The following is a 20,821-nucleotide window of genomic DNA, read 5'->3' on the forward strand; positions in this document are numbered from 1 at the left end:
TTTTTCGAAGAGAATTAATAAGTTATAACATTTAAATACATTTTAAAAACCATAATATTTTATCTTATCTTCAAATAATTAACTTTCTATACTATTTATTAATTAATTGTTACTTATATATAGGATTGAATGCATAGTACAATTTAATAAAAGTAGTAAAATCACATAAATAATATTAATCGTACAATACAGTTAAAATAATATGCATTACACGTATATCTTGAAAACGAAAAAAGATATTTAACATGTTCAATGCAAAATCGATACGTATATGATAGGTGATTGAATGACAAAATCGATATGTATCGAACAGTTATTCATTGTTTTCTCAATTTTTTAAGTATAAAATATTGAATTTATGACTATTTTAAAATAAAAAAAGAAGAAAAAAGTTTTGTTTGAGAATGGAATTAATATTTTGTCTTGAAAGTATTGAATTAAGTATTTAAAAAATTAAAATAGGAATTACAATTTATTAATTTCAGAAAAGTATATTTAATTTTTGTTTTAATTCTTTTATTTCTAACGTTAATTTTAATTGATATTCATATTCAAGAAATATATAAATTCAAATATCGATTGTATTATATTTAATTAATACTATATATAAATATTATAGCTAGTTTTCAGAAATTAATTCCAATTGCAGAAAATTCATAGTAATTGTATTAATTCTCTAGTTGTATATTTATAATAGATTTCTCCATATTTGTATTGAAATAGATCTATTTTCGTTACATTCTGTTTCCCATTTTGCTTCATCTAATATTCAATTGCTTATAAATAAACTTGCTTAACTAATATTTTTGTAAACCAGCATTTGTATTTATTTTGATATCTATAATTGACATTTCGAACTATATATATCATATCGTATACATTATATTAATATCCTATATGTATATAATAGATATATAAAAGTTTAGTAAATTATATAATGAGATATTTCTTTAAAAAAAATAATATAATATTGCATAATTTTTAAGAAAAACAATTTTGAATATAATATATATGAATATAATATATATTTGAATATAATATAGCTATTGAATATCATTTGATTAATATATATTTTATATGAAATAGTACATATCAAATTATTATTAAAAATTAATTCATATTCGTTTAAAATATTATTATTTCATACTGATATTTTCATATAGAAATCAATAAACATGAATGATAATAATGAATCACAATAATATGAATCAATAGAATAAAAAATAGTAATGAATGAATTTTATCTACTTTAAACGATTGCTCATTCATATTTTCAAATAAACAATTTTGCAAAAATATAATAACAATATAATAACAATAAACTACTATTTAAAATTATTTGTCAAATTCTCTAAATAAAAATATTTATTTCTATTTCATCCTCCATTTATTTTCTTCAATTTTATTGTACCAAGAATCATTTTTTATATCAATTGAAATATTTTTACAATTAATCCGAAAGTCATATAGTTGATACGAAAGTCGTTGACAGGATGAACAGATCCTACAACGCGCATGCACTGACTGGTGGGGAAAGCCACGCACGCAACACATAAGTTCATGCAATTCCGCAGCAAATCGATCGACTTCTCTTACTCGTCCAAGGGTGTAGTGCGTATTAGCCGAAAATTGAACTGTGACACTACATTCAATACCATAAGAGTAAGCAAGAACTGTACGAGCAAAATGACGAAACGTTTGGAAACTGTGGCCACTATGGCTTGCATGAAGACCCTACTGATGCTCTTCAACTGTGTTTTCTGGGTAAGAGAAGGACGTTTCATCTGATGTAATCCACCTTTGACACGTAGATTCGAGAAAGCCTGTTATCTTGGAATACCTTGCACCCAACTGTTGCACAATATGTTATCGTCTCGCTGACGTGTTGACGTGTTATTATCCGAATTATCCGTTTTTTTTTATTCAAATTCTTTTTTGTACTTATTATATTTTATTTATATTTGTAAATGTTTACGTATAAATCGTTTTGACGAGATGACGCAATATTTTTCAAGTTTTTGAGATCATTAAAATATATTGTGATTTTTTTTTTTCAAGCTTACTGACAAAAATTATTTATAGATATATTTTTTTAAGAAATTCTGCAAAAAATTGAAATTTTAAATAAATATTCAAAATGAATATATATTTTCAATTTAGTGACTATTTGTTAATAATTGGATGTAATATTATATGTAAAAGAATAATATGAAATTTAATATTTTTAAATATTAACGATTAACTAAAACCTTGCTATTCTACATAAATAAACTTTAAAAATCTTAACAATTGAAAATAATAAAATTTAAAAAGTAATTTCTATCTTAATTTATTTGTATTGTGTTTATTTTTTAAAGTTTTATTTCTTCTTCAAAAATTTTTTTCGAAAATATTCCTTCATAATTTTTTACAACTTTAATATTTAAAAAAATTTAATTTATATTTTATTAATTTTTAATTGATTCAAATATTTATAATAACACGACATTATAAGAATCGAAATCTTTATTTTATATTTTAATTATACAAATAATTATAAATAATACAAATAAGACATAATATATAAAATAAATTTTTTTTTAACACTTTAATAGTATTAAAAACTACTCATTATTTTGCTTGATAAATTAATTGATTTTTCTTGTTGTCAATGGATAAATAAATACTTTATTTATATGAAATTATTCATATGAAAAATCAAAATTTACGTATTGAAATAATTACGATGTCATTAAATTAAATTTATTATATATTAATTAAATTTATTTATATGTATATTAATTGGTTAACTAATAATTTATTAAAAAATTCAAGTATATTTATTTTTTTTTAATTATGTAATATATTTATTATGTAATATGATATTATGTAATACGATAATTGTTAAGTTCAATAAATAAAAATTTTATCACAATTTTATAATTATAGATATGTTCTTATTTCTTTATAAATTTTTTTTTCACATAAAAAAACAAAAATATTTTCTTTTTGAAATATTTTTCTTTTTATTATATAAAAAATTAATAAATAAAAATATTATAAAATTTATTTTTTATTAAAATAGTTTTTAAAAATCAAATATAAATATTTATATTAATATTATATTATGTAATATAATATTATATTTCTATTTTAGATATCTTAAGTGCCTTAAATTTTTGTTTAAATATGAACTTTATATTATTAATTTCATTTTGTTATTTATATTATTTTCTCTATTTTTTTCTAATTTTCGTTTATTAATTTTTAATATTTATTATAATATAGTATTATAATTACATATATTATAATACAAATGAAATAAATATTAAAATATTGTTTTTTTTTTACAAATATTAAAAACATCAACGGATTATTTAGGAAAATAAAAAAAATATTAATATTAATATAAATTCATATCTATCTTTAGTAATTTATTTACAAAAAATCTAATGAGACATATAATATTATCGAGAACCACCCATAGATGAAATATCAAGAGATTGTAATAAGATCATATTTCATGGTAAGATCAATTTTTTTCAATGTCACTAAATCATATTTCTGCTCTTGAAGGTGACACGTAATCGGAATATGGTTGTTTTTATAACATTATATCATTGATCTGAATTTGAAATAAATAAATAATAATAATTTGAATAAATAAATAAATTTGAAATATTTATTTTTTTTTAAGTTTATTCTTTGTTTTTTATATAAAGCATATTTTCTTTTCAAGATATATATATATATTTTCTATTACTCTATTATATTATGATTAAATCAATTTGAAAATCTTCATTAATTTTTAAAATCTGTTCTAAAATTGGATTTAAAAAAATATATATTATTATATATTGATTGATTCTATTATATAATTATATGAATCTTCTACTTTATTCAGTTTATAGGCCATTTTTAAAAAAATATACGAAAAAAGAATAATAAAGAAAGATATAACAAATGAAAAAATATTATAAAATTTGAATTTGCTAAATTTTTTAAAATTAATTTTCACTTATGATTTAGAGAAAAATAATTTTAAAAAAGATATATTTAGAACAAAACCAAAAAAAAAAATTTTTAATAAAATTCACAATTATTACATATCATTTACATATAACTTACTTACATATAACTTATTTACATATAACATAAAAAAGTTCACAGAAGATTTAAAAGAACTTATAATTATTAATTGATATCAAAAAAATTTTAATAATTTAATAATAATAATTTCATGAAAATAAAGATTTCATTGTAAGTTTTCATTGATTCATTCAACAATTTAAATTTTAGATTTTATTAAATTGTTGTTAAATTAAAACAAATTAAATTGTTGTTAAATTAAAAACAAGAACGTATTATTACAAACAGATATTTCTTTATTTGATATTGAAATATAATCCAATATTATTTTATTAAAAATAAGAATAACTTTAAAAAAAATATTTTTAAAGTTATATTTCTTTTATATTTCTATTTGTTTAAATTGAAAATTTAAATTGAAAGTTTTCACCTTACATTGGTAAGTTATTAATTACTTTGTTATCAGCATTCTTGCTATCAACTTCCTCTAAATATATACCTATATGAATGTTATCGTTGTAACCTCTTTTTCTCTGAAATCATTAAAAGTACAACATCTGTTCATGTTGAACTTAATCTTTTAATTTAATCAAGTAAAAAGACTACTTACTACATACAAAAGAAATATAATAAATTGAATTATAAAATAAATAATATTTATTATCAATATATAATATAAAATTAAAAATCGATATTAATTCCACATATGTATAAAAAATATATACAATTTAGAAATTATATAAATGTTTGTTAATTATGAATTTGTTTATCAACAATAATATATACATTATAAATAAAATAAATGCACAAAATTTAAATTCATATTTGATTAATTTTATGAGAATTTACGAACATATAATCTATAAAGTTTTATTTCTAATTTACAATTGAACTAATTAATATTAGTAAAATTTTATAAATCATATATTAAAAATTGCCAATATATATTAATAAATTTTCTTCTGAATTTATAAAAATATTGATAATAAAATAAATAAAATTTTAGAAATAAATTAACAAAATTCTCAATATTATATTATTGATATAAAATTATAAAAGAACAATTTATATCTAATTAATAACTTATAATTCAATTTATTATATTGGAAAATTATTTAATTTTTATAATTTATCAGAATTATTTTTGAATGTATCTTTGAATAAAAATTATTTAATATAATAATAATCTTTGTTTATAATTTAGATTAAATTATAATATTGTAATGATATTTCACTATAAAAAAAGTTATATAAATATTCATATTATAGGTATTTGGCATATTGATGATGGTCATTGGTATTTGGGTGAGAATTCAACTTCGTGATTATATAGATGTAAGTGCAGAAAGCAGTAGAACAGCTCTATTGGCATTAGCTAGTTTGGGCGCTATCTTAACTTTGATAGCAACTTTTGCCTGTTGTTGTACAACTCGTGGTCATCCAGCTCTCTTATATTTGGTAAATCAAATTGTATATTATTTATTGACATTGATATTAATTTGATATAACAAAATCTGCACATTTTATTAATTATTAGAATTATTGTATTAATTAAATATTATTAATTAAATAAGAATTTAATGAATTTTAATAGTTAATTATTTATTAATTATCAATTTATTATCAATTTTATGTGTGAAGTATTTGTTAAAAATATCTGTTTACAGTATGGTGCGTTTTTAGCTGTTGTTGCATTATTGGAACTTGCAGCTGGTGCATCGATTTATGCTTATCGTACCAATTTAAATGAAAAATTCGATCAAGATCTCAATGAAACCATGTCTGTTTATGGATTAGATGAGAGAAAAAGCGCTAATATCGACACTATGCAATCCACTGTAAGAAATTAGTGAAAAAAAATCAATTATTAATTAATTGTTAAAAATTTTTATATTTATAGAAATATTTCAAAAAATATTGAAACATTTGTAATTTGATGTTCCAATATTTTTAAGACACTCTATATATATATATATATATATATATATATATGTATTTTGAAATATATAAATATTAACATAATATTAATATAAAAAATTCATATATATCTAAATTAACTTAATACTTTTTAACTATCAAATCGATCAAATGATCAATCGATCAAATTTAAATGATAAATTCTATATATTATATTATACAATACGTATGCACATAAAGTTTCATTAGATATATAAAATTAATATTAATAGTAATTATAATACAAGAACATAATAAACTAAATTATTATATAATATTAAATTATAATTAGGTTTTCATGAATAATATTTATTTTTTATTTTTAGCTACATTGCTGTGGTAACAGAGGTTACACCGATTGGTTAAATATGTCTCCGCCAAAGGAAATTTCGCTATCATGTTGTAAAGTACCAACGAATATATGTGACACTAATGATATAAACAATATTTATACACAGGTAAGATAGAAAAAAATATATATAAAAAATCTAAAGTAAAGAATTTAGATAATTATGATATCACATAAATATTCATATATTCCTAATATTGTAATTCGTAAATTCCTAAATCATATATTATGAATAAATTCATCCCCTCAAAAAACCTGATTATTGAAAGTTCGTTATTATGTAAAACATAATAAATTATATGGAGCAATTTTTTATCGACATTTTTTAATTTTTTTGAGAAAATGATATCAATCCTTAAAAGTTTTAATATTTTTCAATTTCATTTTTCATAATAGATTGATAGAGCATTAAAAAGTAAATATTTTATAATTTAAAATTTTGTTTTATTTCATACCACTACAAAATTATATTTAAAAAAACGAAAAAAGTACTAAAATATGAAGTAATTCATTATGCTCTATATATTTACAAAATTTCATTAAAAATAAAAATTTGTTAAAATACTTATGTAATTGACTATATATGTGTATTATTAATTGTATATTTATGCCAAAGTATTAAATTATCCAAAAATAATCCAAGTTATCATTATACTTTAATTAAACAATTCTAATTGTGCAGAGTAATATTATTAGCTTATCTAATTAATTTTTTTTTACAATCGTTTTATCCAATGCTGTTACATTTTGTTCACCTAATTTAAGTATTAATTATATATATATATATATATAGTTGTGATCGTAATAAAATACTGCAATCGTAATTTCATCGTAATAAAAAAATTAATCAATTATCAAAAATGCTAAAAATTTTTTTATTAATTTATCGTAATAAAATACTGCAATCGTAATTTCATCGTAATAAAAAAATTAATCAATTATCAAAAATGCTAAAAATTTTTTTATTAATTTATCGTAATAAAATACTGCAATCGTAATTTCATCGTAATAAAAAAATTAATCAATTATCAAAAATGCTAAAAATTTTTTTATTAATTTATCGTAATAAAATACTGCAATCGTAATTTCATCGTAATAAAAAAATTAATCAATTATCAAAAATGCTAAAAATTTTTTTAACAATATTACATAATGTACATTTTTTTAACATATTTGCATTATATTTCATTATATACAAATTGTGCAATTTCTATAAATAAAATATCATTCGATAGAATATCAATAGAAATATGTTAGTGATTTTATGCGAAAACAATAAAAACTACAGAAAATTAAAAAACAAATTTTTTTATTTATTTTAGTTATAAATTATTTATTTAAGTTTATAGAAGATATATTGTTTTTTGATAATCTATAATAATTACTTTTAAATTTTCTCTATTCATTGCAATTTATTTATTGATATTTTTTCAATCATTAAGAAAACTTATTTTTATGAATATTTGTATTTTTAATAGTTAAAAGAACTGAGTTCTATGTAATGTTTTTAATCTTCGAATCTTTTCCTATTTATCTTAACCTAATCTGAAGTCAAAGTTTTTACACAAAAAGATACATTAGATTTCCCTTTTTATATTGAATATATAAAAATATTTTATTACAAAATTTATCATCTTGCACAAAATGAAATGAAATGAACATATTTATCGTCATCTTAAAATTTATCTAACGCAATAAACTAATAAGGCTTACATTTTAATTTTCAGGGTTGCTACACTCGTGTATTGCATTTCATAAATGGTAATATCGGTCTGGTTGCTGGAATAGCAGTTGGTGTAGCGTTCTTCCCACTTATAGGCGTTTTCCTAGCATGTTGCTTAGCCAGCAACATCAATAAAGTCAAGTACGAGCAGGTTGCTTAGAGTTTTCGTCGTTTGCAGAAAAACTCGCCGTAAGAAAAATCCCCACACTTGGAAGAACAGCGTTTTAAAAAACAAATCTCGATTCTCATATTAATAATTTCGAAAAATTGCACGATTGCGTACCAAAATTTCATAAAGAACGAGACTATTAACTATAGGTGCTGTTAACGTATAGATCAGAATCATTATTTTTCTATTATGTTCAAAATTATATGATATAAATATTATAATGTTGTTAAAAAATGATTAAATTATAATAGGCCAATTTTTTTTTTCAAATAACTTTTTTCACATATATTTGTGTCATATGTATTTATTATGTATGTATTGAAACTTTTCATTCAAAATGCATGTAAAGCATGTCTTTAATAACTTGAATGGAAAGTTAGCATGTGTTCTATCTATATAGAATATGTTAAATAATTATTTCTTTTTTCCTTTTGATTTTATTAAAAAAAAAAAGAACAAAAAATAAAATTAATAATTTTTTAAATAGTTCAATAATTTTATTATTGCATACAAACAGAAAAAATATTGATAATTTTAAACAATTTTTATGTTTGTATAAATAAATATTTGTGAAAGTATAATTGTTTCTAATTGCAGGAAATAAAAATAGCAAATTTTAATAAAAAGTGCAATTGCATGAAAAAAAATTACAAATCAATAATATTAAATTATTTGGTTAAGATGCGAGTTTTTCAATATGTTTAATGAGCATTTTTATCATTTTTACAAATTAAGTAAATAAAAATTGATAACGCATGTGATTTATTGTTCTAATGTTTCTTTATAAAATTAATTGCATGTAAAGTATCACATTGAAACAAAATTAAAAAGAAAACAAAACTTTTTATTTAATTTACACAACAGCAAAATGCATAAAAAATATTTCAATGCATATTACTTTTTATACATAGATGATAAATTGAATACATTTCTTTTAATGATTTTTTCTTTTAATGAATGTAATGATAAAATGAATATTTTCAAATTAGTAATTGTAATATTTTAATTATATTAAAATAAATAACGAATTCAATAATCAATTATGATAAAATTTAAGATTATTTAAAATATAAAAATTAAATGAATATTTTAGAGATATTTACAACATTGGCCAATTCATTGTTTTTTTATCATTTACGACCATATAATAAAAAAATCTTTTGAACCATAATTAAATGATATCAAGTATATTACAATTGATATAGTATATTTATATATAATAATATGCTATATGATATTTATAATATATAAATTATAAATATCAATTTAAGATAATAGTTTTGTAAATAATAAGAAACTTATTCAGGTTATTGTTTTATACAAAATAGTAAAACTTTATCTTCTTCTATTTTTCATCAACTTTATCAATTATAAAAAAAATACTAGAAACAAATAGTATTAAAATCCTGCATATATATATATGTATTTATATATATANCTATTTTTCATATATTTGTTTAATTCATTCTAATTTTACTTTATATTATAAATATTATAAATATAAAATAAATGAAAAATAACATAAATAAATGTCACATGAAATTATAAATTGATGTTTCCAAATTTGTTAACTTCAGAAAATTGATAAAATGTGTTTTATAACAATATAAAACTAAAAAATAGATTTGTTTCATAGACAATTCTGCAAAAAATTAATGGTTTACTATATTATAAAAAAATTCATCTAATATAATAATAATTTTGATTCTAATGAAAATCTGTGTGCATATAAAGCGTAATAAATTATAAAAAAATATATTTATTTTTATCGATAAGAAATATTTTTGAGAGAATGAAATCAATCTCCGAAGTTTTACTATTTTTTTCAATATTTTAAATACAATTCTATTTATGAATTTTCTTACAACAAAGTTATACAATATTAAAAATTAAATATGAAAAATTTTTTGCTCTATTTTTACTTACTATTATTATTACTATTATTATATTTAAAAAAAAACACTGAAAGTTTAAGCATTGATTTTATCTTTCTTAAAATGATTAAAATATTCAAATAAAATTATTCCAAATACAAAGTGTCATCAAAAAAAAAAACAATTTTTTTTATTTTTTTAATTTTTTAAATATAACTTTATATAATACAAAAAATATATAATTTTTCATGTAATAAATATTTAATTTTTAATATGTATCATTTTATTTTAATTATATTAAAAAAATTCCCATACAAAATTGCATTACAAAATTTTAAAAAATGCTAAAATTTTAGGTATTCACTCCCTCAAAGATATTTTTTATAGATAAAAAACATTCTTTATGCTCATATACATGTACACAAACTTTTCTTAAAATTAAAATTATCAAGTTAAATAAATTAAAATACGATCAATGTCTTCTTTGAATCATTATACTGTATAGTCAAATTACCAATATATTATAAAACTTATACTATATATTATTATTTATATGTATTATTTATTTACATATATTATATACTATATATTATTATACTATATATAATCATAGTATTTATAGATTTTGATAACAAAAAATTCAATTGATTCAGAGACAGTGATATATGAAAGAATCGAAAAAGGAATTTCATATTTTATTTGATTAAAAAAAGAATGAAATTTATCTTAAATAGTGATTTTCTTTTTTAATTTGATATGTTACTATATTCATATCTTCTAAAATCATTTCTTAATTTAATATTAATAATATTGCTACTTATATATATATATATTTTAATGCAACTTTTTTTTGTTTACAATAGTTGTTAGTTTATTTGTGGATATAATTTTTTAATTTTATTTTTAAAAAAATCAAATTTAAAATTTTATTTTAAAATAAAATCAGTGATTTTTTTTCTATAATTTTATAACAATTTTTCAATTTTTCAAATATTTAAAATATAATCTATCGTTATTAATATTTATATTATTTATTAAGATTTAATATTTAATTTTTCATTTTTCATATTCTATTTTTTATCTAAAAAGAAAATCTTGTGCAATTTCTTTGATATATGTATGTATACACATATTATAGCATTTATTTTTTCAAATATTGCTAACTTATATCGCAAAATATATATCATAATTTGATTGAATTTCTAACACATGAATTGCCATCAATCTTTCGTAATATCTCTTTTCAATTAAAATCTATTATTATATTTACATATATTATAAATATTATATATAATAAACATTTCATATATTTATAACATTATATAATATATATACAATAACTTATATATAATATAATAATTTTTGATAATAACATATAAAATTAAATTATTTTTTAAAATAAAATAAAATTCTCTTGTATTAAAATTTTACTTCATTCAAATATTAATTATTAAATTATTAATTTAAACATTTATCATTAATGCTTAATCGAAGATAAAATTCAATAATTAATTATATTATTGTATGATGTTTCTTTTTATTAATTACACTTTTTATTTTTTATATCATTGCATGTATGCTATCATTACAATAGCATCATATCATATACAATAGCAACAAATACAATTATCAAAAATGTTAATTAATTGAATAATAATTTTATATAATACAATAATTTCCAACTAAATGTATTAATTATTATAAAAAAAATTAGATATGAAGATAAAAATATATAGATAGAAAAAGGTGTTAAAATGAAAACATATAAATAGATAATAATTCGTGATAAATAAAATTACAGGTTGCTATGGGGCAGCAGTCCAATTACAAATGGATGAACAGGATTCTACATTTGATTATTAAAATCATTTTAAACGGTTATTTTGTTTTATAGTAATATTAAGGATCCAAATATATATTTTCTTTGTTATTAGTAAATTGAAAGATTATTCGAATTGAATTATATCTTGAGATTATAGAGACTACAGAGACTATAGAAACTATAAAGACTATATTATAAAATGTTATTGATTTTAAAAATATATATAATTACATATTATACATATATATAAATTTTTATTATTCTTATCTATTTTTTTTAATCTTTCGTATATTACATATATAACAGATTATAAATTTTTTATAAAAATATTTTTGAAATTTAATAAATAATTAAAATTTTGAAAATTTCAAAATATTGTTTAAATAATATATAAAAAAGTATATAATTAATGATAATTATATGTTTGATTAATTATAAATTTGTATAAATAATGTTTTAAATTAATTATTAAAATAATTTGAAAATTATAATTTTACGATATTAGATTTTATTAATAAAAGCTTAAATTTCTTACATTCATTTTCAATATAAATAAAAAAATCAATAATTTTGTCATACCGATATTTAAATAATTTAAAACATTTTGTTGTTTTGTTATTAAAAAATTAACGACAAAATTAAAAAATAAAAATCAGTTAAAAAAATTAATCAGAATAATTTTTTAATAACAATTGTTTATAACAATTCATATCGATTATTAATTTATGATAAAATATTTCCTATTGACGTTTTAATTTTTAACGACAATATAATTTAATGAAAAACGAAGAAAATTTAATTTCGATCTTTAATATGGTATTTATTCTTTCATTGAACAAGTATTTATATACTATTATTATATGTAATATAACATATATTATATATATAAGTTAAAGTAAACATATATTTTAAAAACAATTACAAAATTATATATGATATGTAAAGTTCGATTATAGAAAAATATTTTTTGAATGTTTTCTTTTTTTGAAAAAATGATAGAAATATAGATTTAAAAATCTATATATCGACAAAATACATTTTCTTTTTATTATGATATTTTTATAAAGATATAAATACATTTTTTGTTACAGAGAATTATTTTTGAAAATTATGTTGCGCAACATTTATATTTATATAATATTATAGAAATTAATATCGTTGTATCTATACCTTGTTAAATTAAAATAAATAAATATATATATATATTAATTTTTTAATATATATTATATATTTCTCAGGAAAGATTAAAAATAATAAAAATATAATTGCTTCTTGAAAATTTAATATCTTATCTCATAAATTTATTTTTTAACATTTTATAAATTTATTGCATAAATATTTTTAAATGCTATGCATTATATTTTTTCATTGTATAAAATAATAAGACAAATTTTAATGTCATATTTTACGTATTTTGTTAATTTCAAAAAGGATAAATATATTTAATAGTCTATAAAATTGCTTATTATAGTTTTATCTATAATAAATTTATTATTCTTTAAATGAGAAATAAAATATTCATATAACATTATATTTGCTTATCACGAATATTCTGAATATATAATTTAAAAATACTTTTTATTTGATTATTTTTTTTTCTCAAAATATTTTAATTTAACATATTAAGAAATTAATTCTAAGAAAATTAATTATAAGAAATAATCGAACAAAAATGGATGTCAATTGTATTTGTTAAATTATAGATAACTTTATTTTTCGCATTACTTTACAAAATTTAATAAATGAATTATTTATATTAATATACACAATATATGTATACATTCTAATAATAAGATACATAAGAAATATAAAATATTTCATTCCTATTTTCTTCATATTCTCTTTATGCTAGTTCAAATTAATTAAAGCTAGCTGTAATTTTAAAATTGTAATTACACATATATAAAATAATTACAAAATCATATATAAATTATTAAATTTCTTATAAAAGATATATTTAATTATATACATATTTAAGAAATGTATATATATAACATAAATATTATATTATTTCAAACGATATAATTGTATATCAAAGTTAAATTTACATTTACAAAGTTATATAAAGTTAAATTTAATTATTAAATTAAATTATTTAAACTTATAATATTAAAGTTATATAGCACATTAATCGATATATTAACATCATTATTAATGTTTAACATTATTATTAATGTTTAACATTACATTGTTTTCATATAAGTAATCTGTAAAATATTGAATATTTTATATATATTACAAATATTTAAATAAATATTTAATGAAAAAAATGTTTTATTTGAAAATTTTCCTGTCTCTTTAATAATTTTTAGATTACAAATTAGTTAAATCTTTGATTCTCAACATGTAAAAATAATTGCAAAAAAAACTTAAAATTCAAAATTATTTTGTTGTTAACTATTAATGATATTCAAATATATGTCTTTAAATATTATTTTTTTAATACCATTTAAATAGTAGATGAATAATAATAAGGATTACAAAATTTTACAATTAAAAAAAGAATGGAATATATATCGATAATTAAAATCTTAATTTTAATTTATAATATTTTTTAAATTCAGATTTGTAAGTAATTAATAAAATTGATTAATAATAGCCATTATTTTAATTTTCAGAAAATTAAATATTTAACTAAATTTATTTTGTATAATATTTATTTATATAAATTATTGTATTTGGATTGGTGAATATTGAATTGAACTTAATTAAAATAAATCTAAAATCCAAACATGAATTGAATTATTATATATATTGTTACATGAGCATGAAAATTGTCTTTCTATATTTTATTTTACAATTATTTAGTATATATAATATACTTATATATAATATTTACAATATTTATTATGAAATATTTATAATTATACAGAATGGAATAAAGCATACACGTTTCAGAAATAATTCTGTTAAATCAATATTTTAATAATATTTTCAATATATTATTAACAATCGATCATCTTGTAATTTTTTATTCCATACTGTGATCATCAACAATGATCATCAACTCGTAATAATACTTATATGTAAATATAATAATTAATTAGATTATTATTATACAATTATTTACATAAATTATACTTTAATTAGGTTTAGTTAGGCTTTAGTTAGGTTCAATTGTTTGAAATACAAAAATAAATCGAATTTCAAATGATTATAAGTTCTTATTTAAAATAAATGATTGCGATAATCTTGTCACTGGCGATTATTAGTCAATAGCTTGAGCTTACTTGTCCTATATTTTAAAATACAATAAAATTCATATAAAAATTAAAAAAAAAAAAAATACATAAAATAAATATAATATTAACAATTGAATCGAAAATAGATAAAATTGCTAGAACATTAAATGTTTTAAAAAATCGGAAAATGTAAAAAAATACTTTAGGGATTGCAAGTTGAATCAATAAAATACGAAGTTAAATCAAAATAGTAGTTATCTTAATAAAATCGCAATATAATATTCTGATTATTAATTATAAGAAACATTTTTATTTTATCAAAAATATATATTATTTATATTATCCTTTTAACTTAGCTTTTATAAATTCAATTCAAATTTTTATTTCTTTTTTTTTAAGAAATAGAGAATACAAAAATCTGTATTGATCAAATTGTAATGTAATTCGTATGATATTTATTTGATTTCTATCAATCAGTGATAGAAATATATAGTGAAACAATACTACAAAAATAAAAGATAGTAAAAGATATAATTCTTAAATATTGTTCCATAGAAATATTTATTGGAACGTATGTGCTCCTCCAGAATTGAAAGGATTAAATCAAACATAAAAAAATATTATCGAAAAAATTAAAAAATTTATTATCAACTGTTACTAAAGCTTCGAGTTATTTTAAAAAAAATAAATAACAATTTCTTTTTATAAAAAAAAAACGAGACAAATTGATAAAGCTAAGTATCACATATTTTATTGGAACAAGTTTCCTTGCGAAAAAGGAGAATTCTTTGCATAAATAATATATCTTGAATTTTTTTTTGACATTCTATAGCTTCGAGTAGGGGAAATTGCTTTAATTGTACTGCCACAGATTTGCCAAATATATCAAATTCATTTTCTTCCGAACGTTCAGATATATTATTTTCTGGACATGCAACTCTTTCGTTCATGTTAGAGATATCCATGCATTTTTGTTTCTCTTGTGCTGATTTAAAAAATGAATTATTTTTTTCACATTCCATTTCTTCTGAAACAATTGCCCCTTTTTTATTTATTTTCGCATCAGTCGTTTGTGTTTGTAATTTTTTATCTTCTATTAAAGTCTCCATAATGTTATCATATACTAATGATAACGAGTTTTCATTATTATCTAATACATCATCAGTAAAATTACTAAAATATTTCTAAAAGGAAAAACTATTTTATTTTCAAATTTCAATTATCGAAATTATCGATAATTATCGAAATAGTAAATATTCAAAATTTTAAAAAAATTTATAAATATATATTTATTAATGTAAAAAAATAATTTTATTTTTTTCTATAAATTTCTATAAATATACTTTTGATCATAAATCACTATAATATATATTATATAAATATAATATAATTAATAAGTTAAATACACTCTATTAATCCTAATTTATGAATTTATTTTTTCGCAGTATAGTTTATAAATTTCTAAGAATTTAATATTTTTTTCATATTTTTTTCAATTTCTTCTTCAATTTTTAAATTATTCTAAATTATAAAATGTAATTACATAAATTAATTTCATAAAATTAAAAAAAAATACTTGTACTATATTTTTTAACTATTGTAACTATTTCTTTAATATTTTTTTCTTGGTATCATGATATATAAATTATCCTATTTTTTTTTAATAATATTGTATGTCATTATTAGTCCTTAATAAATTAAAAAATATTTATATTAAAAAAATTAAATTATTGAAATATAATATTTTTTTACAAAAAAAAATTATTATCATATTATAATCATAATATTCATTTTTCTTAAAATATATTGTTAATGTAAATTCGATAACTTATGAATATATTTACATTATCTATTTAATTATTAAAACTATTTGCGCTTTATATTATATTGATTAATTTATATGTATAATATAATACATACAATATATATATAATAATCGTGGAATTTATATATGCAATGAATATTTTAATACACGAATTATTAGAAAATTTTGTACACACATGAATTTTTTGTACACATAAAAAGCAAAACAATTGGCAGAGATAGATTAGATAGTGTCATTAGAGATATTACAAATAACTATTGTTCTAGAAAAGCGCAAAAACTTCATAATGCATACGCAAAATATTTTTTAGAAGAAATTTATTAGCAAGATAAAATGAAAAATTTTAATATATTTTTTTTTTCTATATTATTTATATTTTCTCATTTCTCATTATGATTGTAATTTAATATTATATTTAAAATTTTTTAATAATACAGTATTTTTTATTAACTGCTTACCGTCTTTAAAATATTAGTTCGTAAAACCGACACAGAACGAAGAAATGGATCTACTTTTTTCGCCATATATAGCTTTGGTTTATATATGTCTCCATTTTCACTTTTGCGAGACTTTATTATTTTATTCAATTCATGGCGATAAATTGTTCTTATTGATCTGATTTTTTCCTTTATAGTAGTAATTGTTAAACCTTCAAAATTTATTTTTTGCATTATATCTTCTATTGCTATTTTCTTCAATTTACAATTTTTATACGTATCACTTTTATTATTCCATAAACATTCATGTTTCTTGTATAGCTCAATAAACTTATTCGTTTTATCCATTGTCCAAATGAATTTAGACATTTTGTAATCAAGATCCGCTTTCTTTTGTCACTTGACTATCTTAATATTTATATATCTTATAATGCTTAGTACAATTATACTGAATACTGGAAACGATCAGATCTGATTGATATTGCGTACATACGAGCGACTTTGAAGTCGATTGAGATTAGTTTCTATTTATTATACATTGTCTCTATTCGCATCGACTCAGTCGACCAAAAGTTGATTAATGCATAAACGCGGTTAATACAAATGCGATTTATTTTTAATTGAACAATTAAAATATTACAATTATAATATTAATATTTACAATGGTATCAATTGTACTTGATAGTATAAAATTCTTAAAAAACAAAATTTTTCTGATATAAAATAGTTTCCCAATATATTTCTTAAGACAATCTTTTTTTATAATAATTATATAACTTCTTTTCTATATATAATTCATGAGTTTTTAATAAAATAAATGTAATATTTTATTTTTAGAAAGAAGAGTCAATAATAGAATTAGAGTCAATAAAGATTAATGTAATGTATATATAATATATATATAATAATAATATATATATTATATATATTATATATTATATATATAATAAAATAAAAAATAATAATAAAATAAAATTATAAAATACATATTGATTTTACAAATAATATAATTATTCATAACACCCTACAAATTTTCCTAAATGTATATTATATATTCTTAATAATTAATTAATTCTGCATAATTAAAGCATACATTTTGTACATATTTTGAACTGGAATTTTTGTTAGTAGAAAATCCCATTTGCTAATATAATTCATATTTTATTCTTATATTTCTTCATTTTAAACTAAAATGTTTTAAACATTTATTCTAAAAACTTTTTTCACATCTCTAAAAGTATTTTATTTATAAATATTATCTATCAAAAATTTGAAAGATTCTTTTAATATTATCTATATTCATACTAATGTCGTCATAATTTTCAAGGATTTATAAATCATATGTAAATCATCAAAGAAAATATAATAAAGATAATAAACAATGGCTAATAAATAAAATTATGTAACTATCAAGGATAAGTATTAAGAATTAATTATTTACAATAAGGAAAAAGTTTAGGAAATGCTGACGATTTATGATAATATTGCCAAAAATAGGAATATTGAGAAATTTTGAGAAATTTTAAATCAAAGTAGAGAAGATGAAAATGAAAAATAAAAAGAAGAATTATTAAATACATCTTTTATAAATCCTATTTATTAGAAAGCTAAATATTTGCTTGATTCTAAAATTTATAAAAATCGAATAAATGATAGAAAAAGAATATTTCTTTTGTTCTATTCCGTTGAAAAATAGTTTCCTCAAATAAACTACAATAGAATTAATGGAACCCAATAACAGATAATTAGATTTATCTAGTTTTTTAGTTTTATAGCTATATATTCTTTTCTTCTATTTATTTTTCTTTTCTTTCTATTTATTCTTTTATTCTATTTATTCTTCAATTTGTGGCTATAACTCAATTACTAAATTAATAATTAAAAAATAATTTATATCCAAGAAAAGTAATATTAAATTAAAAATATTGTTATGCAAATTCATAGTTTTAAAAAAAGAAACATTTATCGATAAAAAAGAAACATTTTTCAACAATATTTTCAGTAACAAATATTCCTAAGAGAATAATATTCCATAAGAGAAAAAAGACATGATGAAAAAGTCAGAAGAATTATCAAAATAATTATCAAAATAATTAATATAAATCTGAACAAACCGTGAGTGAAATATTTTTTTCTATTTTGTAACTAATATATTAAAATTTCAAATGTGAAGAATGCTTTATTGGAATTGGAAAATACATTGGAAATTTTGTTCAACAGAAAAAAGAAAAAAGAAAGAAAAAAGAAAAATAAATAAAAGAAAATGATATCCTCAATAAAGTATTTTTCAATTATTTATAAAAGTGTAAATAAAAACTAATTCATGCATTCATATCTTTTTGCCATAAATACTAATAACGAAAAATTATAGTTATATTAGAAATTATCGTAATACACTTATCTTTGTGATTGCAACTAGTAATCCATAAACAAGAATATATTTCTACAATAAGTGGAAAAAATATATGGTAATTTATAAATGCAATATTAATATAGAAAAAACACGATCTTTCATCAATACAACACTAATGATTAAAATGAATTTAATATAAAATTTATTATTAATTTACAAATGAAAAGTTACTTCAAATATCTCGATATTATTAATATGGCCAGACAACACAACAATTACTAACTATTACTAAAAAACGAGTGATGCAATAGTAATGACTACTTATTCTTTAAATCTAAAAAGAGATCCAAAAGATAAGAAGCCATTCGTTGCAGTTCTTTTTGTGACAGTTTGTCGAGTCTCTTCGACTTCCTTTTTTGAGCGCAATGCCTGCTGAAATTTAAATCTAGGCTCCAAATTCAGGTGCAAATAAAAAAAAAAAAAAAAATAAGAAAAAAGATTAAATGACGGAAACTAAATACACATAGAGAATTAATGATCGTGATAATCATTATTTACATGTACAAAATCTCGAGTGCAACATTCGTTTTGAGATCTACTTCGCGATTACGACCACGAAATTCGAAAAATTGATAAGCGAAGCCAGGGAAAAATGACATTGTTCGTTCATCTCAGCTTTATCCTCGATTTTTCTAATTTTATTTCCTGAAACAAGTTGTCACGCGAAAACATATTCCAATCAGAGACCATGATAATTTGCCCAGTCCTACCTACTTATAATTAATAGACATTAGAAGTATACTATCTATCTATACTCTAGCCTTACATTTAAAAAATAGCAAAATAGGCACATCAACATATTCATTCCACGATTCTCACGCATAACACTCGGATGCAAAAGTCTATACTAGGGAAAACATTTCAGAATGCGTCTAACATTCGAATTTGGCACATTACTTTCATACTCTAACGTACCATTTTTCTGAAATCGATTAATAATAGCCAAAGACCATTGTATAAAAGAAAAGAAAATTATATATATATATATATATATATATATATA

At 18.3% G+C, this 20,821-nt stretch overlaps 2 protein-coding genes across 3 annotated transcripts; one reads left to right on the plus strand and one right to left on the minus strand.

Moving 5' to 3' along the window:
• The first annotated feature begins 1,555 nt into the window (after window positions 1-1,555).
• On the plus strand, window positions 1,556-12,095 carry LOC102676830 (tetraspanin-7-like). Of its 2 annotated transcripts, XM_006618169.2 has the most exons (6): window positions 1,556-1,764; window positions 5,338-5,526; window positions 5,736-5,906; window positions 6,351-6,482; window positions 8,101-8,285; window positions 11,941-12,095. In XM_006618169.2, exons 1-5 carry the CDS (start codon window positions 1,561-1,563, stop codon window positions 8,254-8,256), a joined length of 852 nt encoding a protein of 283 aa, XP_006618232.1. In that variant the 5' UTR covers window positions 1,556-1,560; the 3' UTR covers window positions 8,257-8,285; window positions 11,941-12,095. The 2 variants fall into 2 exon arrangements, with proteins under 2 accessions (XP_006618232.1, XP_006618231.1); XM_006618168.2 differs by lacking the exon at window positions 11,941-12,095 and having other exon boundaries at window positions 1,557-1,764; window positions 8,101-9,030.
• A 3,756-nt stretch (window positions 12,096-15,851) lies between these two features.
• Window positions 15,852-18,030, minus strand: LOC102679255. Its single transcript, XM_031511686.1, has 2 exons — window positions 17,427-18,030; window positions 15,852-16,327 (listed from the first exon to the last, which is right to left on the minus strand). Exons 1-2 carry the CDS (start codon window positions 17,772-17,774, stop codon window positions 15,878-15,880), a joined length of 798 nt encoding a protein of 265 aa, XP_031367546.1. The 5' UTR covers window positions 17,775-18,030; the 3' UTR covers window positions 15,852-15,877.
• Between the last annotated feature and the right edge of the window lie 2,791 nt (window positions 18,031-20,821).

The sequence above is a fragment of the Apis dorsata genome, unplaced genomic scaffold, assembly GCF_000469605.1.
Source record: "Apis dorsata unplaced genomic scaffold, Apis dorsata 1.3 scaffold_342, whole genome shotgun sequence".
NCBI lineage: Eukaryota > Metazoa > Arthropoda > Insecta > Hymenoptera > Apidae > Apis > Apis dorsata.

What these genes read in the sequence shown, in the direction of transcription:
- LOC102676830 (XM_006618169.2), top strand. Translation starts at nt 1,561, where the DNA reads ATGCAATTCCGCAGCAAATCGATCGACTTCTCTTACTCGTCCAAGGGT. An exon ending in TCTTCAACTGTGTTTTCTGG is followed by an intron (nt 1,765 to 5,337) that starts GTAAGAGAAGGA and finishes TTCATATTATAG; the next exon opens with GTATTTGGCATATTGATGAT. An exon ending in TCGACACTATGCAATCCACT is followed by an intron (nt 5,907 to 6,350) that starts GTAAGAAATTAG and finishes TTTTATTTTTAG; the next exon opens with CTACATTGCTGTGGTAACAG.
- LOC102679255 (XM_031511686.1), bottom strand. Translation starts at nt 17,774, where the DNA reads ATGTCTAAATTCATTTGGACAATGGATAAAACGAATAAGTTTATTGAG. An exon ending in GAACTAATATTTTAAAGACG is followed by an intron (nt 16,328 to 17,426) that starts GTAAGCAGTTAA and finishes TTTTCCTTTTAG; the next exon opens with AAATATTTTAGTAATTTTAC.